A 22503-nucleotide genomic window follows, 5' to 3' on the forward strand; every position below is an offset into this window, starting at 1 on the left:
CCTGTAGAGTCATGTAGAAATATCCAAAACCATAACCCGTCTACTTACATACATGTATAATACACAAAAGCCATGAATATCCTGTAAATGATATCCTTATAAACGGTGAGTAGTGATGTAATTTCTGTCACATGACTCACTGAAATTTGTGTATTATAATAAATAAAGTACCCCCTGTTGTAAAATATGAGGATATTAGAAGTTACCTCGGAGTTCCATGACCTGTATAACTCGGCCTTCGGCCTCGTGTTTTTATATGGTCATGAAACTCCTCGGTAACTTATAATATCCTTATATTTTACAAGAGGGGGTACTTTATTCACTATATATTATACATTTACCTTTTATGGCTGTTTTATAGAGTTCCAATAATCTAATCTGTGATATATCAACGTGGAACATTCCAATCTATAAATACCATATTTTATTTGATATGTCACTTTCGTTTGTTTGGATCAAATACCTTTGCTATGTGATTTAAAAAAAACTTCATAGGTGAGTACTGGATGTTCTTACAGGTCGCAGAATTTATAGTTGCTGATCTGCAGCTTTTTGTCTATTTAACCACTATCCTATTTATTTTATTATGGATCGGGCCCTGTCTATGTTACAATTTGTGTTGAATTCTACAGAAAAGGGCCAGCTTTCAGTATGTTCCAATGTTTGTTTGTCATATTTCTATAAATGGCATAATTGCAGATGGAAATGGCTTTTTGTTTCATATTGTCCCATTTACTCTCTTTACTCTTTTCCTTTCTATGAATCCTTTCCACTTTCTGCACTGCCTTATTGAACATGAAACAGATGTCCCTTTTGTTTGAACATCTTTCCAAGATTTTTAATTCTTGAGTTATGGGTAAGATATCTAAAACATTTTAGAGTGATAAAAAAATTAAAGAAATTATTACTTTGACCCTAATCACATTTGGAATAATAATACCGACCAGAAATCTTGTATTACATTTTTCATAGTCAAATAGACTACAATCATTTTAATTGGAGAAAAAAATCCCTGTAATGGTGGTTCATAGGTTTTATGCAACTAAACTGGTAAGTGCAACTAAACTGGTTAAGGGGGTGCAACATTTAAACTATGTGGGTAGATTGTCAAGAAATTCCAGCATCTGTTAGACACCAATGCTGCAGTCTACTAATCAGTTAACTTCAACAAGAGAGATACCATGTAACATAAAGGAGACTACGTCATTGGCAATATAAGTAAGTGGATATAAGTAAGTGGAAAATACTAATGGAGGGGAACCAGTCCCTGAAAGAACTGTACCAATAAATCTCCTCAAATAACAGGAGTCCAACTAAAGTAACCAAGAAATGCAACTTGTGTAAAGAAAATCAAGCTGTGATCCATCAAGATTGCTCATACAGCAGCTATCACTTTATTGTCATTATCTATCTATCTATCTATTATCTATCTATCTATCTATCTAACTATCCATTGTCTATCTATCTATCTATCTATCTATCTATCTATCTATCTATCTATCTATCTATCTAGCCATTACCTATCTATGTCATGACTTGCCTGTTCTCAAATCCTGGTCTCTTGTTGAACTACACCTGCATTAACCTTCTCATCTGAGAGTTTTCATGGGTCACTCTCTTCCTGCTAGTTTCTTCCTCTGCCCAACTCACTTTCATTAAGGGTCAGATTTATTAAGGGTCAAATTGAAAAAAAATTCATGGTCAAAACTCTCAAATTCAAATTGAAAAAAACTGGAAATTCGAATTCAAAATTCGACCTTTGATTTATAAGCGCATTGGAAGCAACTCCTGGTTGCTTGATCATTGAACCCTCAGAGCCAGATCTAGTGGTAGTCTATTCTTCTGGTTCTTGTTCCTGATTCCTGCCATAGTTCCTGAGTCCCCATCTGGTTCCCTGTTCCTGCTCTGTTCCTTTGCTCCTCCTCTCCCGTTCTCATTGATTGTTGGATCTCCTGGTATTGACGTCAGCCTGCCTATTGGACTCTCCTTCTTAGCTGCCTGCCCAGACCCTCTGCGAGTTATTGGACTTTCCATGTCAGCCTCCTGCTTTCAACCACTGGCCTTGTAAAGGACTTGTGTATTTCCTTGAGTCTGCATTAATTGCTGCTGTATTGTTGCCTTAAATAAAGCTAAAATGATGTTTATTAAAGTACCATGTTAATCTACTGTCTAAACAACAAAAATGTCTTCAATACAAGGTGGTGCAAATCATGTGAATTAGATGAGACTTACAGGTGTCTCTGCTATCAGATTGTGCTCTTCCAGGAATGCCATGTACAATCATAATATTACCCATGTCTGGTCCTTTGTTGTTTGTGTTAGAATGATGCCCTTGGGAATTGCAATGTTGCCTGACAGTTTGTTTAGTAGGTCTCATAGGTGTCTGACCGCATGGCTGTTTAGGATTTTTTTCACCCAATCAGTCTGGTGGACATAATGATAAATCATAAATATTTAATAGACTGGTTCATTTATATCGGGGCTGTCCAACTGGCGGCCCCCCTTATGTGGCCCTTCACATCAAAGTCTGCCTGCTGTGTCTGTTTACCTTGTGTAAACTTTAAAAGGTATCACTACAGAGATTAACTGGTCCCTGCATTGTTTAAACCTCAAATTCAGACTAATCCCCTGTATTGTTCCCACATGTGATCCCCCTGCATTGTTCACACTTGTGACACCTCTATTGTTCACTCCCCTAAAGCCCCTGTACTGTTCTACCTGAGACCCAAACTAAAACTGGTCACATTGTTCACCTGTTCACACTTTATACAAAATGCTAATGGGGCACCAGCACTGTATCACTGTATGTAGTTCATATTTGACTGGTCCTGATTTTCCTGTCTCCTGCTCTGTTCTGCCTCCCCTATACTCCTGTGTGTGTCATACTCTGCCCTATGCTCCCTGTGTGTGCCATACTCTGCCTTTGGAACATTAGAATGGTATTTGTTCTGGGGGTTTGTTAGCATTTAAAAATTATTGTTAGGGGGCCCTATGGTGTTAGTTCATGTGTTGAGGGAGCTGTGTTATCCACAGGGGACAGTGGCAGAACAACCGGGGGAGCAGTGGGTGCAATTGTATCAGGATCCACACCCCCTGCAAGCCCGCCAGCAGTTTGCAAGAGAGAAAAAAGTGCTAAAAAACCTGCTTCTGGAGGGGGATGGGCAAGCCCGGCTGCACGATCTGCACCCAGGCCCGCCATGTAACTGAAAGGGGAGGAGGAGGCATATGAATTTAAGGGTAGGTCTTAATATGACTTTATATTTTTCACATATGAGTGATAAGTGATATCTCTGCAGTGAGTACCAACCATTTGTTTTTTTGGGGTGTTGCCACAATTAATGTGGATATGGTCTTGTTGATAACATGGGTGTGGTTAAAAAACAGAGAGTGGCTAACACTGGGTTCCATTATTGGCCCTCCATCATGTAGGCCCGGAAAAATGAATGTCCTCCTTACCACAGAAGTTGGACAGCACTGCTTTATATGATCTTCTACAAATTGTATTTTTATGACCTATGCCCTCCAAGCTAGGGAAAGTATCAACAGATGAATATAGATGTCATTATTTTCATATAATTCAAACCCCATGATTTATTCTGTTGACTTTTTGGGCCATTGTATGAAAATCATAGAGCATCTAGTCTCTTTTATCAAATCCTTAAAAGGCTGTATTTCATGTCCCAGGGACAGGATTTGTCCTTGTAAATACAGTATGTTGAAAAGGTTGGGGACTGGACTTTTGGATGCCTGGCCCACCCCACCACTAACTGTGGCACCAAGGTGTTTTCTCCACTGGTGTGCATAGTGGTACATGGCCATTAAATTCTTGACAAAAACAAGTGTATAAGAAAGCAAAGAGGTAAATTAAATGTCCTTCTATCCAAGGTACATATGGCACATTTTTGGGAACTGTCTATTTATGGTGCTTGCCAATGCTACTAATGGTAAGCCTCCTCTGGAAAGCTTTAGCATTTCAATTGCCTCTTCTCAGTAGCAAAAGTCTCATAGAGTCTCACGTAATAATGTGCTGTTTGTTACTAATTGGGCCAAACATACCCATGTTGCTACAACACCTTCTAGGTATTTTATTTTTAGGGATGTGTATATTATAGCCATGCCAGGGTTCAAACACTCGTTGAACTTGACTTGGCTTATCTGCAACTCTGACTGTGTTTTGATTTGGGGGAAAATATTCCATCTAAGAAAGGAAAAGCTGTACTCCAAGAGAGTGCAAGGCATAGAGTTAACAAGGTTGAGGGGGAATGACATAATAATAACTGCAATTCTCTAGTTAGTTCATTCACGCTCCTTAAAGGGCACGTAAAGGCAAAAAAATAAAATCCAAATTTTACTTTCTTTAATGAAAAAGAAACCTATCTCCAATATTTTTTAAATAAAAAATGTGTACTGTTTTTATAAAAAACCTGACTGTATGCAGTGAAATTCTCCCTTCATTTACTGCTGTGGATAGTAATTGTCAGATGGTCCCTAACTGCTCTGCAAGGAAACAATCATACTTTTGAACAGCAGGGGTAGCCCCGCCTTACTTCCCAGCCATGCAGATCTCAAGCAGCTTTATTTGTTTTCCTGTAGAGCAGTTGGCGAGCCAGATTTAAACAGATAAACTGGGACTGGGAGAAAGTTTGTATTAAGCAATACAAAAACTATAAAATCCCCATTAGATTACATGACAACACAGGACCCAGTGCAGTCTGTATATTCTGATTATTAATCAGTCTTGCTGTATCGGCTACTGGCAGATATTATTTGACTTGTGCTGTTTTGATAATTTATGACAATCCCTAAGCAGCCCAGATCACACTGAGCATGTGCACAGTCTTAGTCTTGCAAAGATGTATAACAAAGTTACAAGATGGTGACCCCCTGTGGCCAACTTTGAAAGCATAAATTATTTGTTTGATTAGGCTTGTGGTGCAGTAAGTTCATGTTTATGTTTAGTATACAAAATACAGCATTTCTAGACTTATTCTATTTTAGACTTTACTTCCCCTTTAACTGCATGACAGGTAAATGGAAAAAAAAACCATCGCTTATTCACTTGTTGAGTTTTTTCTCTTACTACATGCAGATCCGCTGGAGGCAAAATATAATTATTGGCTCGCTCAGCCAGCTGCCTGCCTTATTTCAACTGATGTAATCACAGATCTGTTTCACTACACTTTTTTTATTCACTCTAAATCTTCTCCACCTCTGACATGAGCCAATGCCTAGGTGTTCAGCAGCAGCACGCTGATTATTTGCTTCAGTAGGAAAGTAAGGAGAAACGACTTCCACCAGCATTTTCCAACTCATCCGTGGCAGCCAAAGAAAGCTATCACCCAGTTCGTCTATATAATAGCGGCTGCTGACTACTGCTTGCATGACACTTCCAAGTGGGACACGACAGTTAATCTATCCGTAACGATACACTACATCTATTTTATTCACACTGCGGGAAGCAGAACTTGCAGGGCACAAGGCACCACTTACAGGTAAGTGAAAGGAAGGAGCTGAAAAAAGCAATATGATTTGGGTTTTGTCTCAATAATCTTTCATAATGAATATTATCTTACTAAAATACTAAATTAGCTTGAAATTCGAATTTTAAAATTAGCTTGAAATTCGAATTTTAAAATTTCATTTTTAAATTCGACCCTTGATAAATCTGCCTCTAAAGGTCATGTTCACAAGAACTAACTCAACAATGGGCTATGGAACAATGGATAAATGCAGGGTCAAAATGTTGTATACAATTTTGTTGAAAGACCCACTAAATCAAATTGTTTTTATTACATGCATGTCACTTATCCAACATTTCAGCCCACATTAGGGCCTTGAAAAAGGCTGGTGTTCCAGCCGAAATGTTAGTTTTTGCCTTCAATAAAAGCCTTTTACACATCATAAGTCCTGTGAGTGCAGCTTCTTCAGTAAATTTATGTTTCATCGTCCTTGACGATTGCACCCAGGCATCAGTTACTTCATTCATGAGTGCCGGCATCTACTCAAAGTGTGTGCAGCAGCCTTACGGTCTTTATATATATATATATATATATATATATGTATATATATTGTGGATGTCTTACTGCATTAGTGTTGCCATCAAAAAACTTGATTTTAAGGATTTTAATGGCTACAAGGCAGACACTTACATAGTGGAATATTTATTTATTATATTATTTGCATCTATACAGTATGAAATTTTCAGGGTGCAATTCTGCAAACAATAGTTACAGAATGATTGATGTAGAAATACAAATTTGCAAACATTAATTGGTTGCTCTTTTTGTACAATTTTATTTCAGTATAATTGCCACTTTAATATTAAATGGGTGAATTCATTGTGCAGATTTTTATATAGTGCTCATAAGTATTGACAGTGTCCAACTGGCTCACCAGGATACCAGGAAAACTCCCTGTGGGTGTCAGTGGGTGTCAGTGGGCCCTCCTGCTCACCCTCCTGCTCACCCAGCTATTTGCTTTGAATGCCTATACCAAGGCCTTTGTCCATTTCTATATGAGAACGAAGAGAAGAAATAGAGGGAAGGGTAGATGATAATATGTAAGAAGTGATTAAAAGAACAAGAAGATTAGAGAAAAGGAAAACAGTTTAGACAGTGGGTCTGTGGTCAATGGTTTTCTGGTGGGCCCTTGGCACCCTTATCCGAAACTAAGTATTGAGATTGAATATATTAGATTTGCATGAGAGCGAGCAGACACAACATAAGATGCCAGAACATTAATACCCATGGGGTCTACGCCAAAGCTGTCATTTTATTATTTTGACTAGTAATGACACCACTATTCCACATCTACGTAACATATATAAAACTGAATGATGTTAAAATTTTTATTTCATTCAAAGTATTTGCTCAGTCCAAGATATGGGACTAAGGGGTAGATTTATCAAAATGTGAGATTAAAGTGATCGGTAACATCTGTCCTGCAAGTTTCACACTGACCCACCAGAAACATTTCTAAAGGGCCAGACGAAATGATATCTCTAAAAATGAAAACATGTAAATAGGAAATATTCTCTACCCCAGCAAATACATGACCAAGACTCCATGATTCATTAGCTCCCTTATTCCCCTACAAAATAATGTTGCAATTGGTTCATGACTAAGTCATGACAGGTGATTTAGTAGTCTGGAAGGATCAAGGTGTAAGAATGGAATTGGAAGAGAAAACAAACCACGCCAGCCCCTTGCATCTTCTAAACATTGGAGTATATGCAGGTGATACTCAGTTGAGTAATCCCATAACTCTCAGATCACTGCATGAAGCTAGGTCATCCTACAGTGTAATAGATAGGATAGATAATAGAGATATTGATCGATCATACCATACTCTTCTGCTCAAATGTGAACGATAATAATATTTGTCCTGTACTCCTGCTTTCTGGCTGTGTTTCTGCCATCCTTTGGAAATCATTGTTCACATATAAGTCAAAATGCACAAAATCAGCTGCTAAACTAGGAGCAGGACATTATCAAACTGTCTTCTGAACAATTGGTATTGTCTTCAAAACCAAGAAACTGAGGTCTGTATTCAAAAACGAAATCATATAAATATATATAGCTACTATTTGTAATTACAACTAATCAGAACATTTTCCACTGTCATTGAAAAATGATACCAGAACTCAGTCCTGCTGGTCCCCACTGTGTATGAAGAATTCATTTCTGTCAGGTGATTTATATAAAGAATACCGATAATTATTTGTATAATCCAATGGCTTGTTAACTATAATTACAGACAAAGAAGTGACAAATTATTCCCATTGGGTGACATGTATTAATGCCTGTATTTATAGTGCAGCACCCTGTTTGCACCTAAGAAGTCCCTTTACAATGGCAATTGGCACCGAGGCCCCTCCTTACAACTTAATCCCAAATTACAGGGTGAGACTAGATGTGCAGCCTACAGACTTCTATTACACACTGTCTTAATCACAGAGAGCTATTGGGGCATTTGAAGGAGGCCACATTCATAAAACATTTTTTTTGTTTATGAAATATTAACCAAAACCATAAAACATACTCATTTCTTGACCAATCTTTTTTGAGCCATTACACAAAAGACTGAGGCATTTCAGTAACTCAAAACACACGAGCCTAGAATGATCAAGGTTTATTGCTAATGGGTCACAACACGGGTGCAAAATGTCACTTTTGTTAGTGACCCCCAGGTTTTCCTTGTCCAAAATCTTAGCACTCATCTATATAAGGATGAGGAGTGATGGAAACTATTTATAAGCTCTCTGTAGCCTCAATTGCAAGACAACAGGGCATTTAACAACTGCTGGGCACTACACACTGTACTAGACTAGACTGCCCATTGGTCAGGCTACACAGTTACAAGAATATTACATCTAAAACAGAAGAGGTAATTTGTGTTTATGCCCAAACTTATCAGGATCTCTTTCAACGATTCGTTCATTTTGATTTTGGTATACACAGCAGTAAAGAATTAAAATAGAATTTTGCCTAATTTATAAACCACAGAGCCAGGTTCATTCAACAGAGCTGTATACAGGAGGGCAGACTGGGGGTGGTACATGGGCATTTACTTGAATGAACTCTAGCTTGCATATTATTTAGACATGTAGGGGCACATTTACTTAGCTCGAGTGAAGGATCAAAAGGAAAAATACTTTTTTGGCTACTTCGACCATCGAATTGGCTACTTCGACCTTCGACTACAACTTCGACTTCGAATCGAACGATTCAAACTAAAAATCGTTCGACTATTCGACCATTCGTTAGTCGAAGTACTGTCTCTTTAAAAAAAAACACCTACTTCGCAGGCTAAAACCTACCGAATCTCAATGTTAGCCTATGGGAAAGGTCCCCATAGGCTTTCCTAGCAATTTGGGATCGAAGGAAAATCATTCAATCGATGGATTAAAATCCTTTGAATCGTTCGATTTGAAGGATTTAATCATTCGATCGAACGATTTTTCCTTTGATCGTTTGACCGAAGGAATTGAGGTAAATCCTTCGACTTCGAGTTGAAGGATTTAACCTCGATGGTCGAATATCGAGGTTTTAATTAACCCTCGATATTTGACCCATAGTAAATGTGCCCCCTAGTGAATGCCAACTGGCTCAAGTAAAAATGGCAGGCATTAAATGAGCCCTCCTAATTGTATTCTGTAACTGTAAAGTGTTCTGTAACTTGCTCATGCTGCAAACTTAAACAATGACGATTATGATGATGATGAAGAAGAAGAAAAGAATGAGGCATAGAAGGAGAATAACATTTGAATACCTTCATTGTAACATTCACAAATGTATTAACAATAACATAACTGGTGCTGAAAACTCTTAAGTGTAACGTTCAGTATCCCACAACCCAGAGTAAACCCCAATGTCCCGGGCTCGGCTCACGCTTCGGCCTATAACCGCCGCCTTTCACGTCGGGTGGAGCCCTCCGCTACTCGGATGCCGCCAGGACTTAATAGTGAGGAGACTGAGGGAAGAACTCTGGGCGAGCAAGGGAACTAAACGTAAAGTTTATCAAAGTCCAGGAACGGGCCGAGTCGAAACCAATCGGAAATGCGGTACAAAATCGGTAAACAGCAGAGTAGTCGAGGTCACAGGCCAGGTCAGCAACTAACAGGGTCGAAGTACAAAAACGGAATCCAAAGAGTAGTCAGGAACAAGCCAAAGGATCAGGGCAGGCGGAAGTCAAACAGTAATCAGGAATAGCCAAAGGTCACAACAAGAATCGCAGAAATAATCACACCCAGGAACAATAAACAGAACCTACGTTGGGCAAGGCACAAAAGGACTGCTGGCCATTTAAAGATTTGAATTTGGCGCCATTGGAAGCTGGCGAATCAGCGCCAGCGCCTGCGCAATCGCGCCAGCGCGACTGTCCCTTTAATTGCTGCGCATGCGCGCGGCGCGCTCCATAGGAGCCGGCGCCTGAGGCCTAGCCGCATCGGCGGCGGAGGAGAGAGACGGGCTTCCCCGTCGAGGGGGCGACAGGCGTCCCTGTCGTCCCCTCGGTAAGTAATTCACATTAAGGCACATAGTTTGCACTAAATAAGCTTTGTACAGATTCTCTTTGCTGCACATAAGAATAATTTTTTGTGTTGAAAATAAGCACCAACCCTCCGAAAGCAATTTATACAATCAAATGAGTTACAATACCCAATCTGTCTGACCCATGCATAGTACTGTACCGGCTCCCAATGGCACCAAACATAGAAATCTTCTGCTTCCGTCTTTGGCCAAATGGTGTGTACAGATCAGCAATATTATCATCATCATATATCATATTATCATACTGATATGTCTCTCTTTAGAAAAAAAAACAAATAGTATTTTACAAAACCAGCAAAATAGAATGTGTGGAAATGGCAGCATAACTAGACTCTAGCAAGTCTCAGAGCTATTTTTTAAAGACCCCCAAATTTGGACGACTTATCTGAAATGACTTATCTGCATGCAAAGCCATGACACTGTCCTTATTTACTATCCCCAGAGGCCAGTGATCAAATGTAGTAACAGAATTAGGCAAAATCCCTCTTAGTATATATCCTCCTAGTATAGTGCAGAGAGGATGCTTTAAATCAGAAATGGCGTAGAGTAATGGATGTGAAAGGTCTCGTTCATCCAGGTCATGGAATATCTATAGAAATAAGTCAAATCAACTGGACTTGCTGTGTTTTTTTCTTGAAGATGTTTCACCAGTCAACCAATTATCAATTCAGAATAACCTGCTTCGCTTTATATCCTCTGGAATGTTGAACAGATTATGCTGATTGGAGCAACATTCCAGAGGATATAAAGTGAAGCAAGATCCAATGTACAAGTTATTCTGAATTAAAGGGGACCCGTCACCCAAACAAATTATTCAAAATCCTATTTTATCACATTAGTCAAGCAAAATAAACTTTAATTACACTGTTTAAATGATTTGAATCTTGTTTCCTTCAGTCTGGGAATTCAAAATGATAACAAGCAGGCAGCAGCCATTTTGTGGACACTGTTATTAAGACAAGTCTTGTATCATCTCAGAATCTTGTTTGTGCCCCAGAATGCGGGACCTGATGTCCATCCCCATGTCCTGGCTACACAATTAAATGCTAAAGAGAATGGGGGACCTGATGTCCATCCCCATGTCCTGGTTACACAATTAAATGGTGAAGAGAATGGGGGACCTGATGTCCATCCCCATGTCCTGGCTACACAATTAAATGGTGAAGAGAATGGGGGACCTGATGTCCATCCCCATGTCCTGGTTACACAATTAAATTGTAAAGAGAACGGCTGAATGTGGGGAGAGCAGTGACATGTAGGAAGTGCTGAATGGAAAGTGAAAGGAATTGTCTGCCCCGCCTCTATGCCCAGGCATAGAGGAGGGGCAGACAATATTTGATTGACATCTGAGATTTTTAAATAAGCTTACAGCAGCTATGAATGCTTTAATAAAAAATAGAAATTGGATTTCATGTTTAATTTGAAAAGGACTTTTATTATACAGATTTTTGTGTCTGGGTGACAGGTCCACTTTAAGAAAGCCAATTGGATGACTGGTGAAACGTCTTCAAGAAAAAACACAGCAAGTCCAGTTAGTTTGACTTATTTCTAGGTGTAGAGTAATAAGTAGTTGATGCACAAGTTGGCCAATGTTAGGTAGAGTTAACACTTTTTAATGTATACACTGTTTTGGCTTTAATAGATGGCTCTCTCTTATTATTGTTCTGTCCAGTAAATACTACCTGCTGATTGGATACTATAATTGATTATACCAGTAGCCAGCTTTGCCCCTTTTGTTAGACCCAGTATTTTAGGCAATGGCATATAGTAATGCCATGCAATAGTAAACATCCAAAAAGATCCGTAGTATGTGTGATTCTCCATTCAACACTTGGATGAGCATATACAGTAACATACAAGTTAATAATAATACTATAGAATGGCACAAAAGTCCCCCTCCCTGTTATAAGTGGCAGGTGTGATAAATGGGTTTGTCTTTGTCCTCTTTTTGTCTTCTTTGGTTCTCTAATGCCAAGTCAGCTATCCAGGGAAGAGAATACTACAGTAACCTATAGTAACTGCCCGAGAAAAACATTAATCATTGATTGGTTGCTATGGATTCATGCCCAGGAGCAAATTTGTTCTTCAACATTTTTATTGGGTTTTACAAAGCATAAAAGATTTAAAATGTAGCAGATCATATTAAGCTTGAAAGAATAAATAAATGCAGCTGACAACATAAGATTATATAACAACTATATAAATATAACCAGGAGCAAATTTGACCAGTGTTTGGAAATGAGTCTCAACTTCTTGCACCGCTGTACCATTTGCGGCAAATACAATGTAGATGGGGGTATGAGCAGAATATTGGTTTATTCTAAAAGTGTCACACTTGAATTATTTTAAAGCCGCGGATAGGGATTCAGATTCAATGAAGACAACGTTGCTTTTAACCTTTCGTGTCTTGCGTGCTTATCCATGGATTGGGCAGGTCTACTATCCAACTATACATTACTTGCTCTTGACTTTCTAGTGGGTAGAACAAAAACTCTCTGTGTGATTCTGAAAGTCCTTTTGCCAATGAAGCAGCCTCTTCTGACCGTATTATAAACAGAAGGGCAAATGGGGTGAATTAAGTTTGTGTAATGTACAGTATTTGTATTTTCATTGAATGTCCCAGTTTTATTAGATTCGTGCATAACTTGTACATGGTTGGGCAAAGGCAAAGACTCTGGACGTAAGATTTGGCAGAATCAATTATAAAAACTACATTTCTGATTAAATATTATCTAAAATCTAACATTGTGCAACTTCTGTTTGCATGAATATAAGCAGATTTTGGTTATTAATTAATCCAATGGTTTTAGATAAAAATATTAGTACTGAAGCATAGAATATATTTTACTTACTTAAATATATTTTTAAAATATTAAAATAATATATAGAATAAATTAGGGGGGTTATTTATCAAAGTCTGAATTTATCTCAATATTTTCTGCTACAAACTTCGATCAAATCCGCTCTGGTTTTTTATGCTTATCTATTACATTTTCCCGAGAACTTGCTTTGTGGGAAAAAATCCGATATTCAAAATTTTTTTTGGATTTTTCATCCGATTTTCAAATTCTTTTTTGATTTTTCCACCGAAAACTTCGGGATATTGCACGAAACCCAGCGCACATCAAAAAATCATTGGGACTTCTCCCATTGACTTATACGCAACCTCGACAGGTCTGAGATGCCAGATTTTCTGATTCTGACTTTTCTATCCTCGGGGTTTAATAAATTCCGAAAAATTCGGGATTTTTTTAAAAAAAAATTTAAAAGTCCGATTTTTGCTTTCGGAGTTTAGTAAATAACCCCCTAAGTGCGCCTACTCCTGTGGCCCAAAATAGGATCAGATTCCAAAATTTGCATCAAGATTAAATTATATTTTTAAACCAGATTTTCCACTTAGACTTTATTATGGTGTTTCAAATAGGTGATTCCTTGTGTGTTTACAAAAAGAAAAACAATTAATAGAAAAAGTAAAACATATGCCCAGTTTTAGCTTTTAGCTAAGCATTGAAGTGGTAATTATGCCCCTTAAATGGAAATAAGTTATTTACACGTCTGTTGGTCTTCCAGTACATTAGGATCAGGTGTCCTACGGGCACCAGAGAAACTCAGACCCTGGGCCCCACCTCACAGCATTTAAATAAGGATAATACCAAATGGTACAGATTTTTATATAGGTCCATGGTGGAAATAAAGTCTGATTGGGAATCTTCTACATTGAGGCCCAAAAGGGTCTGGATCCACCAGGCAAACCTCTGGCACTCTTGTAGGCCAGTGTGACCCTGCTATTGGCTGTCCTGTAGATGGCACTCGGAACGCTTCATTTTCCGAAGTCGCCGAATTTGTCTCATGCGGAAAATTCAGACGACTTCAGAAAAAGAAATGTTCCGAGTACCATCCCGCAGCCGATTTACATTCTAGCTGGTGGGGAGGCAGTTCGGGGAGATTAGTCGCCCGAAGAAGAAGCAATTTGTTGCTGGGCGACTAATCTCCTAAAATAACAGCATGTGTCTCTGCCCTAAAGGGTATTGCTTTTTGTAAAACGAAGGAAACCCAGTGGGTATTAACTGTGCATCTTTCTATTGTTATCCCTACAGAAAGAATCTCTATCTCTATTCCATGGATGTTAAATAAACACGTCTGATCCAATTCAATCATATGGAATCTGAGAAGGAAGAGTTTTCTCCGCTGGATAATGAAATGGTGAACTCGCAGTCTGGTAAAAACTCTTTTCTTATTATATAATGAAAGACATATTCAGTGTGCAATGAAACAACTGGAAAAAACAGAGCCCCATCAATGAGCATATGATTATTTGCCCACATGGCACGAAATGCGTAAGGCGACATTATTTGAGATGTTTTTTACCAAATAAAATGTATTTTTAATCGCATCAAGCATTGGCGTGAAGTCCGGTTTATGCCAGTCCTACAATGAATATCTAATTGCCTCTAATGCCTCCCACTTGTGCACCTGGATCCCCCATACTTATCGGTAAGTTAACCCTGTTATCATACTACAATCAACACTGGACTTTCTTTTGAAATAATCTGTTTATTACTAGGGATGCACCGAATCCAGGATTCAGTTCAGGATTCGGCCTTTTTCAACAGGATTCAGGTTCTGCCGATTTCATCTGCCCGGCCGAACCTATTCCAAATCCTAATTAGCATATGCAAATTAGGGACGGGAGGGAAATTGTGTGACTTTTTGTCACAAAACAAGGAAGTAAAAAATGTTTTTCCCTTCCCACCACTAATAGGATTCGGATTCAGTTTGGTATTCAGCCAAATCTTTCAGGCAGGATTCGGGGGTTCGGTGTATCCCTATTTATTACCCCATTGATATTAACTACTACTGGGTAGATGAGCAACTACAATGAATGCTTTACCTTACTTTCTACATTTTAGAAAGTCGTGGTTTTTTCAGTGGAGGTGGTGGGACAGATACATTTAGGGCTGTCCAACTGGAAGTATTTTATTATTTGTGCTGGAGCGTTGTATACAGAGATATCAAGCCAAAACATCAAAAGCTTTTACATTTCTTAAGTTCAGGTCCCCACAGTAATAGCGAAATAAAAAAAATCCAGTCACACTGCTCGTATCAGTTAATTAATATCAGAATTTACCCCAGATATCAACTTGGTCTGCTCAATTTGGGAACATCATCAATACAAGAAGAAAGCAAGTTTACATGGACTCGGTGAAATGGTAGCTGCTTGTCTCATGTTTAGTAGTCACGAACTTCAGAAATCTTTTAGAATAGGAGTATCAGGCCAATAGTAATAAGGAAATCATGCAGATTATTAGACACTTGAGGTCTGCGAAATTATAGGCCTCCACCTAGTGCCCCTCCTATAGTCAAACCCCGTACAACTTAGATCATTCTTCTTATAGCTGTCTTGCACTGCTGACTTAGCCAACCCTACAATGGGCGTTTGTCATATATCCTAGGGCATTTGAAATGCAAAAATCAATTAGCTTTATTCTAAGATTATTTATTTCCTATTTTTTTTCAATTCCTACCCTTTGAAAACTCTATGTGCAATAATTAGGGCGTATGCAGATCAGAATCTGACCTCACAGATCATTGAGGATGATCCCTTAAGGCAGAGACACACGGGCAGATCCGGGGGAATTAGTCGTCTGGCGACAACTCTCCTTTTCTTCAGGGCGACTAATCTCCCTGAATGGCCTTTCCGCCAGTTACAATGGACGGCACTTGGAGCTCTTCGTTTTCTGAAATCGACGAAAGTTTCCTCGTGAGGCAGGGAAGGCAGTTCGGGGAGATTAACACCGTGTGACTAATCTCCCCAAATCTGTTTATGTGTCTCTGCCCTTAAGGGGGACAGTTGTATCATAGGACATGAAAGGCATATTCTAAAGCACAGTTCACATGGACGAGTGATGGGCGAATTTGTCCCGTTTCACTTCGCCAAATAATTAGTGAAACGGCAAAAAAATTTGCAAAACATCGAAAATTCACAAACGCTTTAAAGTGAATGGGCGTCAATAAATTTGACAGGCGACAATTTTGAGGACTGACAAATTTTTTTTCCGACGTTGAATTTCAACAGCAAAAACATTCGTGGGTGGCGAAAGGTGGAAATTCGCCGCAAATCCATGCCTGGCGAATTTAATCTCCCATCACTAACAGTGACCCATTCAGAACACAGACTTTGCTCCAGAAATCATTTTTCGGGGCATCGCATACCAGGAAATGAAAATACTGTAAATCTCATGGAACAGTGAGAATATTATATCATTATCAGGTTAGGGCTTGTCAGAATTCAGTATCTGGCTAGAAAATAAATGACTTTTCTTGCACTGATTTATGTCTTTTGGAGAACTCAAACGCAGGTGAAAAAGCCACTAACTGAAGTGGGAAATACCATGTTAAATAATACTTTTAGGTTTATAAGTGAAAGCATTATGTTACTAGAAAACATTCAGTATGCAACTAAAAGGTATGGCATCAATTATCAGCAATGTTTGGGACCTGGAGTTTTCTGGATAATATAGATCTTTCTGTAATTAGATTTTTAAATATTAGAATTATTTGATTAAACTGGACCCCATATGAAATGGCCTTACCATAATTTGGAGCTTTCTAGATTTCCAGAGAACAGATTCTTAAACAGTAACGTCAGAAAATGTTTGTTTTCAAAAGCAAATTACTTTTAAGTTTACTCTGTATCCCCCCATTATTGAATAACTGTATCTTCAGCAACAGCTCAACTCTTAGGCCAGGACTACACAGGCAATTCCGCCGTGATGCGCAAAATCGCAGGCGTCAAGTTGGATGCGACGGAAATAAGGTAAGTAATGCCAGCGTTGGATCGTGTCGCATTGTTGATGCGACGCGACACGACTGTCGGATGCAGACGCAGCATGCAACCGACAATTGAATTACTTACCTTATTTCCGTTGCATCCGATGTGATGCCTGCGATTTTGCCGTGTAGTCTTGCCCTTAGGGGCAGATTTATCAAGTTATCAATTTTGAGCTATTTATGTGATTTTGATTTGAATTTGAAAAAAATTCTAAAATTAGAATATCAAAATTCATCATATATCGTCTCTTTAAAATTTTGACTTAGAGAATTCTCCATCTAAAACCTGCCGAATTGCTGTTTTACCCTATGGGGACCTCCTAGAACCTACTAAGAGTCATTTTGTGGAAGTTTTTTCAAAGTTTTATATTGAAATCAAATACGATCCGGAATCGATTCGAATGATCGAATACATCCTATTCACTCGAAGTTAAAAAAATTAGATTTTTTAAATAAATTTCATTTGGTCTTTTTTTTATTCAAATTTTGAGTTGATGGGAGTTTAAAAAAAACTCCCATCACCTCGTAATTCGGCCCTCGATAAATCTGACCCTTAATATCGAATTGAATCGAATTTGGACTATTCCCTAGTCGAAGTATATTAAAATTAGCTCGAAATTACAACTTTCAATTCGACCCTTGATAAATCTGCCCCTTAATGTATGATTTTAGCAATCAAGGTGTTCCACCTCTACCACAAATTAATATGAAACGGAATATAAGATTTCACATGTAACACAAATCTCTTGGATGATTATTCTAACAATATATTTCTCAAATTACAAAGCCTGCCCCTATTAAAATATCAATTGCATCTGACATACAAGGTGAAAAGACACATTAAGTTACATGTCAGAGAAAGCAATTAATTATAGGGCTTAAGTACTGGGCGATTCCCAGCAGGTTGGTGGGAGTGACTGGGGATTGGCTGATAATTGAGGTTCAGAAAAGGCCCAGTAGTCCCCATTTTGGAATATTGTATGGAGAAAGCAAAAGAGGAGAGAATGGGCATATAGCACTTTCATGTGGGTTTGTGCCACACCCAATATAAAACAAGTTGCCACAGCCAAGAACAGAAACAATTAGGGTGGAACAAGGAACACGCCTCTGTAGTAAAGAGGGAAAAATGGTACAGGATCCCTAAGTGAACCAAAAAGTGCCATGGGAGTTGTTGTTTAAAAAGTGCAGGGGAGGAGGGTGTAGGTGAGACCACTCATCCAATGTCAGACCCATGACAATCCTCTAAATAGTCTAAACAAGTTCTCGCACTTCATTTGGCTTGTGCCAGTACAGGGAGTGGCCCAGTTGGCCAAGGCAATCACAGTAAAGTCAGGAAAATTTTAATAATGCCTTTGTCAGCACCTTGTGGCTTGAAGAGAATTATTTTATCTCCAACTGCTGTAGGCACTGAAAATTAGATTGCAAGCTCAGTGTGTCTAGGACATGTTGTACCTGAAGAGATCCTGTCTGCACTTCACTATGAAACGTCGGTTATGTAAATGACTGCTGATTAATGAATTCAGAGCAGACAGGTAATTACAAAGACATTTAGCAGTTCATTATTATTTCACAATAAGACTAAGACTGGGCCCAGTCATTTGAATCTCTCAGCTGTGGAATGTTTTGTATTTCAGTCCAAACCAGGGTTGTCTAAATCCTTAAGGAAAATTGTGGTAACCGGTGTTTGGTTTTTTTATCTTTCTATAACTGTTTGGTAAAGCCTATTGGTGAATAAGTTATAGGGGAGCCTTATTTATCTGTATTTTGTATGTTCATAAGCGTAGCAGTTACAATTAAAAGTAATTAAAAAGGACATGTAAAGGCAAAAAAATAAAATCCCATTTTTACTTTCTTTAATGAAAAATAAACCTATCTCCAATATACTTTAATTAATAAATGTGTACCGTTTTTATTAGAAACCTGACTGCACGCAGTGAAATTCCTCCTTTGTTTTACTTGCTCTGACTGCTGCAGATAGGAAACTTCAGATGGTCCCTAACTGCTCTGCAGGGAAACAATTATACTTTCAGGGGGAGTCCCCCACCTTACTTCCCAGAACTTGAGCAGCTTTATTTGTTTCCCTGTAGAGCAGCCAGCGACCATGTAGAGATTTGTATCCGAAGACCCAGTGCAGTCTGTATATTCTGATTATTAATCAGTCTTGCTGTATCGGCTTCTGGCAGATATTATTTGACTTGTGCTGTTTTGATCATTTATGACGATCCCTAAGCAGCCCAGACCTCACTGAGCATGTGCACAGTCTTGGTCTTGCAAAGATGTATAACAAAGTTAAAAGATCGTGACCCCGTGGCCAACTTTGAAAGCATAAATCATTTGTTTGATTAGGCTTGTGGTGCAGTAAGTTCATGTTTATGTTTAGTATACCAAATACAGCATTTCTAGCCTTATTCTATTTTACACTTTAGTTCCCCTTTAATAGAATTAAACAGCACAATAGAGTGGGGGGTCAAATTGTCAAAGAGAATGGTATCCTTGCATAGGTTTGCAATAATTTTTAAATACTCATGTCAGACATAAAAGCACCCAGGTAATAGGTAAGACAAATGGCAGTTTATGGCACTACAGGGAGGCTGAGACCCCCTTCTGAGGGGTAAGAATTAATTGTTAAATCATGATCCCCAGAATCCCGAAACAGCAATTAATGGGACGCAGGGAATTGTAGCGGAGGGCAACAAGTTTCACATACTTTCTGTGATCACTAGAAATATTTTACAATTGTTGCATAAAAGAATATATTTCTATTTTGCCCAAGTGCCTCTTAATGGAGACCAAGACTAAAGACTCTTTGTGCCCTTATCTAAAGCCAACCCTAGAGAAAACAATAAAGGTTACACTGGACAGATTTTATTCTTGCCTTGTTTATACCATCCTTCATCTCTTCTCCTGTGAATGTTCTCTTTTGCCTTCTCTTGTTATTTCCCACTATTTTTATATAGCGCTGCTTGTGTGTGCCGTGCTGGAAAGGGAAAATAGCAATTAATAAATATACAGAGACCTATAGATTAAGGGGGTTCATCAAAGTCCGATTTCATTTAAAAAAAAATCACGAATTTTTTTGTGAAATTTGCATTCAGAGTTTAGTAAATAACCCCCTAAGTGTCATATACTAATAGAGACAGGAGTTTGGAGCCAGGCCTGGAAGCGAATGCTTTTCCAATAATGTATGTGTTTCTCCTGTGCTACACTCACCATAATACTAACCATAACACTCACCATAATACTCACCAATGGAAAGACTTAGTAGCGACTGTAAATCAGAGAGGTGCGGTGTTGCAGGCGTGCGAGCCCCTGAGAATTTGACCGTAGCCACTTTCATTGCTGCAGGTGTATTTGTGACCCTAATGCATACCTCCCAACATTTTGGAAGTAAAAAGAGGGACAAAAAAAAAATTCCCGCACGTAGCGCGGCAATTTTTTTGACCACACCCCTTTCTGTGGCCATCTAAACTGTGTTTTTGTGTCTCAAAATTGTTACAAAGTATCTTATTTGCACCTGTGGCTGTTCTGGGCTCTCTTCTAAAAGCCAATTAAGTAAGAAACTGTGTTGAGCTGTCAAAAGAGGGACTGTCCCTCCGAAAAAGGGACAGTTGGGAGGTATGCCTAATGTTTTATACTCAGGGGCAGTGTAGCCCACAAAAACATATTTAAAAGCCAAGTATAAATACTGGAGTTTCCTGCCAGAATTTCTACTTGACACACAGAGTGGCTCCTTAAAGGGATACTGTCATGGGAAAAAAAAAATTTTTCAAAATGAGTCGGTTAATAGTGCTGCTCCAGCAGAATTCTGCACTGAAATCCATTTCTCAAAAGAGCAAACACATTTTTTTATATTCAATTTTGAAATCTGACATGGGGCTAGACATATTGTCAGTTTCCCAGCTGCCCCCAGTCATGTGACTTGTGCTCTGATAAACATCAATCACTCTTTACTGCTGTACTGCAAGTTGGACTGATATCACCCCACCCCAGCAGCCAAACAACAGAACAATGGGAAGGTAACCAGATAGCAGCTCTCTAACACAAGATAACAGCTGCCTGGTAGATCTAAGAACAACACTCAATAGTAAAATCCAGGTCCCACTGAGACACATTCAGTTACAATGAGAAGGAAAAACAGCAGCCTGCCAGAAAGCTTTTCTCTCCTAAAGTGCAGGCACAAGTCACATGACCAGGGGCAGCTGGGAAATTGACAAAATGTCTAGCCCCATGTCAGATTTCAAAATTGAATATAAAAAAATCTGTTTGCTCTTTTGAGAAATGGATTTCAGTGCATAATTCTGCTGGAGTAGCACTATTAACTGATGTGTTTTGAAAAAAAACATGTTTTCTGATGACAGGATCCCTTTAAAAACCATCTGCACCCCAGTTCTACTATACCCTCAGCTAGGGTTGCCACCTTTTCTGGATTTGTACCTTTCTTTCCTATTAATAACAGTGGGAGCAAGATTAATTTTTAGCGGCCAGGTCAGTAAAATACCAGCAAGGTGGCAACCCTACCCTCAGCACTAGTTACTCCCATGGTCATAAATATGTTATAAAGCTAATAGTCATGTTACCATCCTAGAATAATAAACACATTACTCACATATAATGCAATATATGTCAAAGATAATATAACAACCGAAGTTATTTGGAATTAATAATACATAGCAGCAGACAAGGATTTTTATTGCAGTGATGAATACATAGAACTAGAAAGTAGGTTATTGTATGGTGGGTCTTCCACAGTCATTACTAACACACAGCAAATAATTCTATATATAAAGTATATACACAAAGCACAGGAAGGAATAACACAAATAGTGCTTGAGATGTTTTTTTTAAATCAAGTTTACAAACAATTGGACCATTGAGCTGGAGGGCTCACAGAGCATTCTCCACAATGTTCTCAGTTCAACATATTTCTCCCCTTCTTTAAAGGAGAAGGAAAGCTACGGAGGCATTTTATTGCCAATAGATTAGCTGCAATAGTGCAAGCTATAATGCTATATTTATTCTGTAGAATGCTTTATCATACCTGAGTAAAAAGCTCTAGAAGCTCTCTGATTGTTTAGGATAGAAGCTGCAGTATTAACTTGGTGTGACATCACTTCCTGCCTGAGTCTCTCCCTGCTCACTTATAGCTCTGGGCTCAGATTACAGCAGAGAAGGGAGGGGAAGAGGAGCAAACTGAGCATGCTCACGCCTGGGGCAAAGAGGTTTAAGCTGAAGGCAGGAAGTCTGATACAGAAGCCCATGAGTACACAATAGAAGGAAATAAATGCAGTGTTTCTTTTGACAGAGGACTCAGAGCAGCATTACTTTGAGGATTTACTGGAATATTTAGGTGGACCTTTCTGATAAGGCTTACTTAGTTTTAACCTTTCCTTCTCCTTTAAGGTAATGTCCATTTGAATAGTTAACTTTTACTATAGTTTACTTAAAGAGATTCTGTCTTCATGATTTTTATGATGTAGTATTTATTTCTAAATGACACTGTTTACACTGCAAATAATTCACTCTACAATATAAATAGTGATGGGCGAATTTGCGCCATTTCGCTTCGCCGAAAAATTTGCAAAACGGCGCCAGCGTCTCGTTTTTGACGCCGGCGCCTGTTTTT

At 38.7% G+C, this 22503-nt stretch overlaps 1 protein-coding gene across 6 annotated transcripts in view; it reads left to right on the forward strand.

Annotated features, from left to right (window-relative positions):
* The first annotated feature begins 5197 nt into the window (after nucleotides 1-5197).
* The window catches only part of foxn1.S (forkhead box N1 S homeolog), a 58824-nt gene continuing 41518 nt past the window's right edge, over nucleotides 5198-22503 (forward strand). For 2 of the 6 annotated variants that reach the window (XM_018248776.2, XM_018248778.2), the window contains exons 1-2: nucleotides 9969-10012; nucleotides 14147-14268. In XM_018248776.2, the coding sequence (XP_018104265.1) occupies nucleotides 14208-14268 (61 nt within the window). In that variant the 5' untranslated portion in view covers nucleotides 9969-10012; nucleotides 14147-14207. Of the gene's footprint in view, nucleotides 5493-9968; nucleotides 10013-10035; nucleotides 10245-14017; nucleotides 14269-22503 lie in introns of those variants that run through there. The other 4 variants (XM_041583314.1, XM_041583315.1, XM_018248777.2 and 1 more) reach the window with 4 other exon arrangements.

Source organism: Xenopus laevis, chromosome 2S (assembly GCF_017654675.1).
Source record: "Xenopus laevis strain J_2021 chromosome 2S, Xenopus_laevis_v10.1, whole genome shotgun sequence".
NCBI lineage: Eukaryota > Metazoa > Chordata > Amphibia > Anura > Pipidae > Xenopus > Xenopus laevis.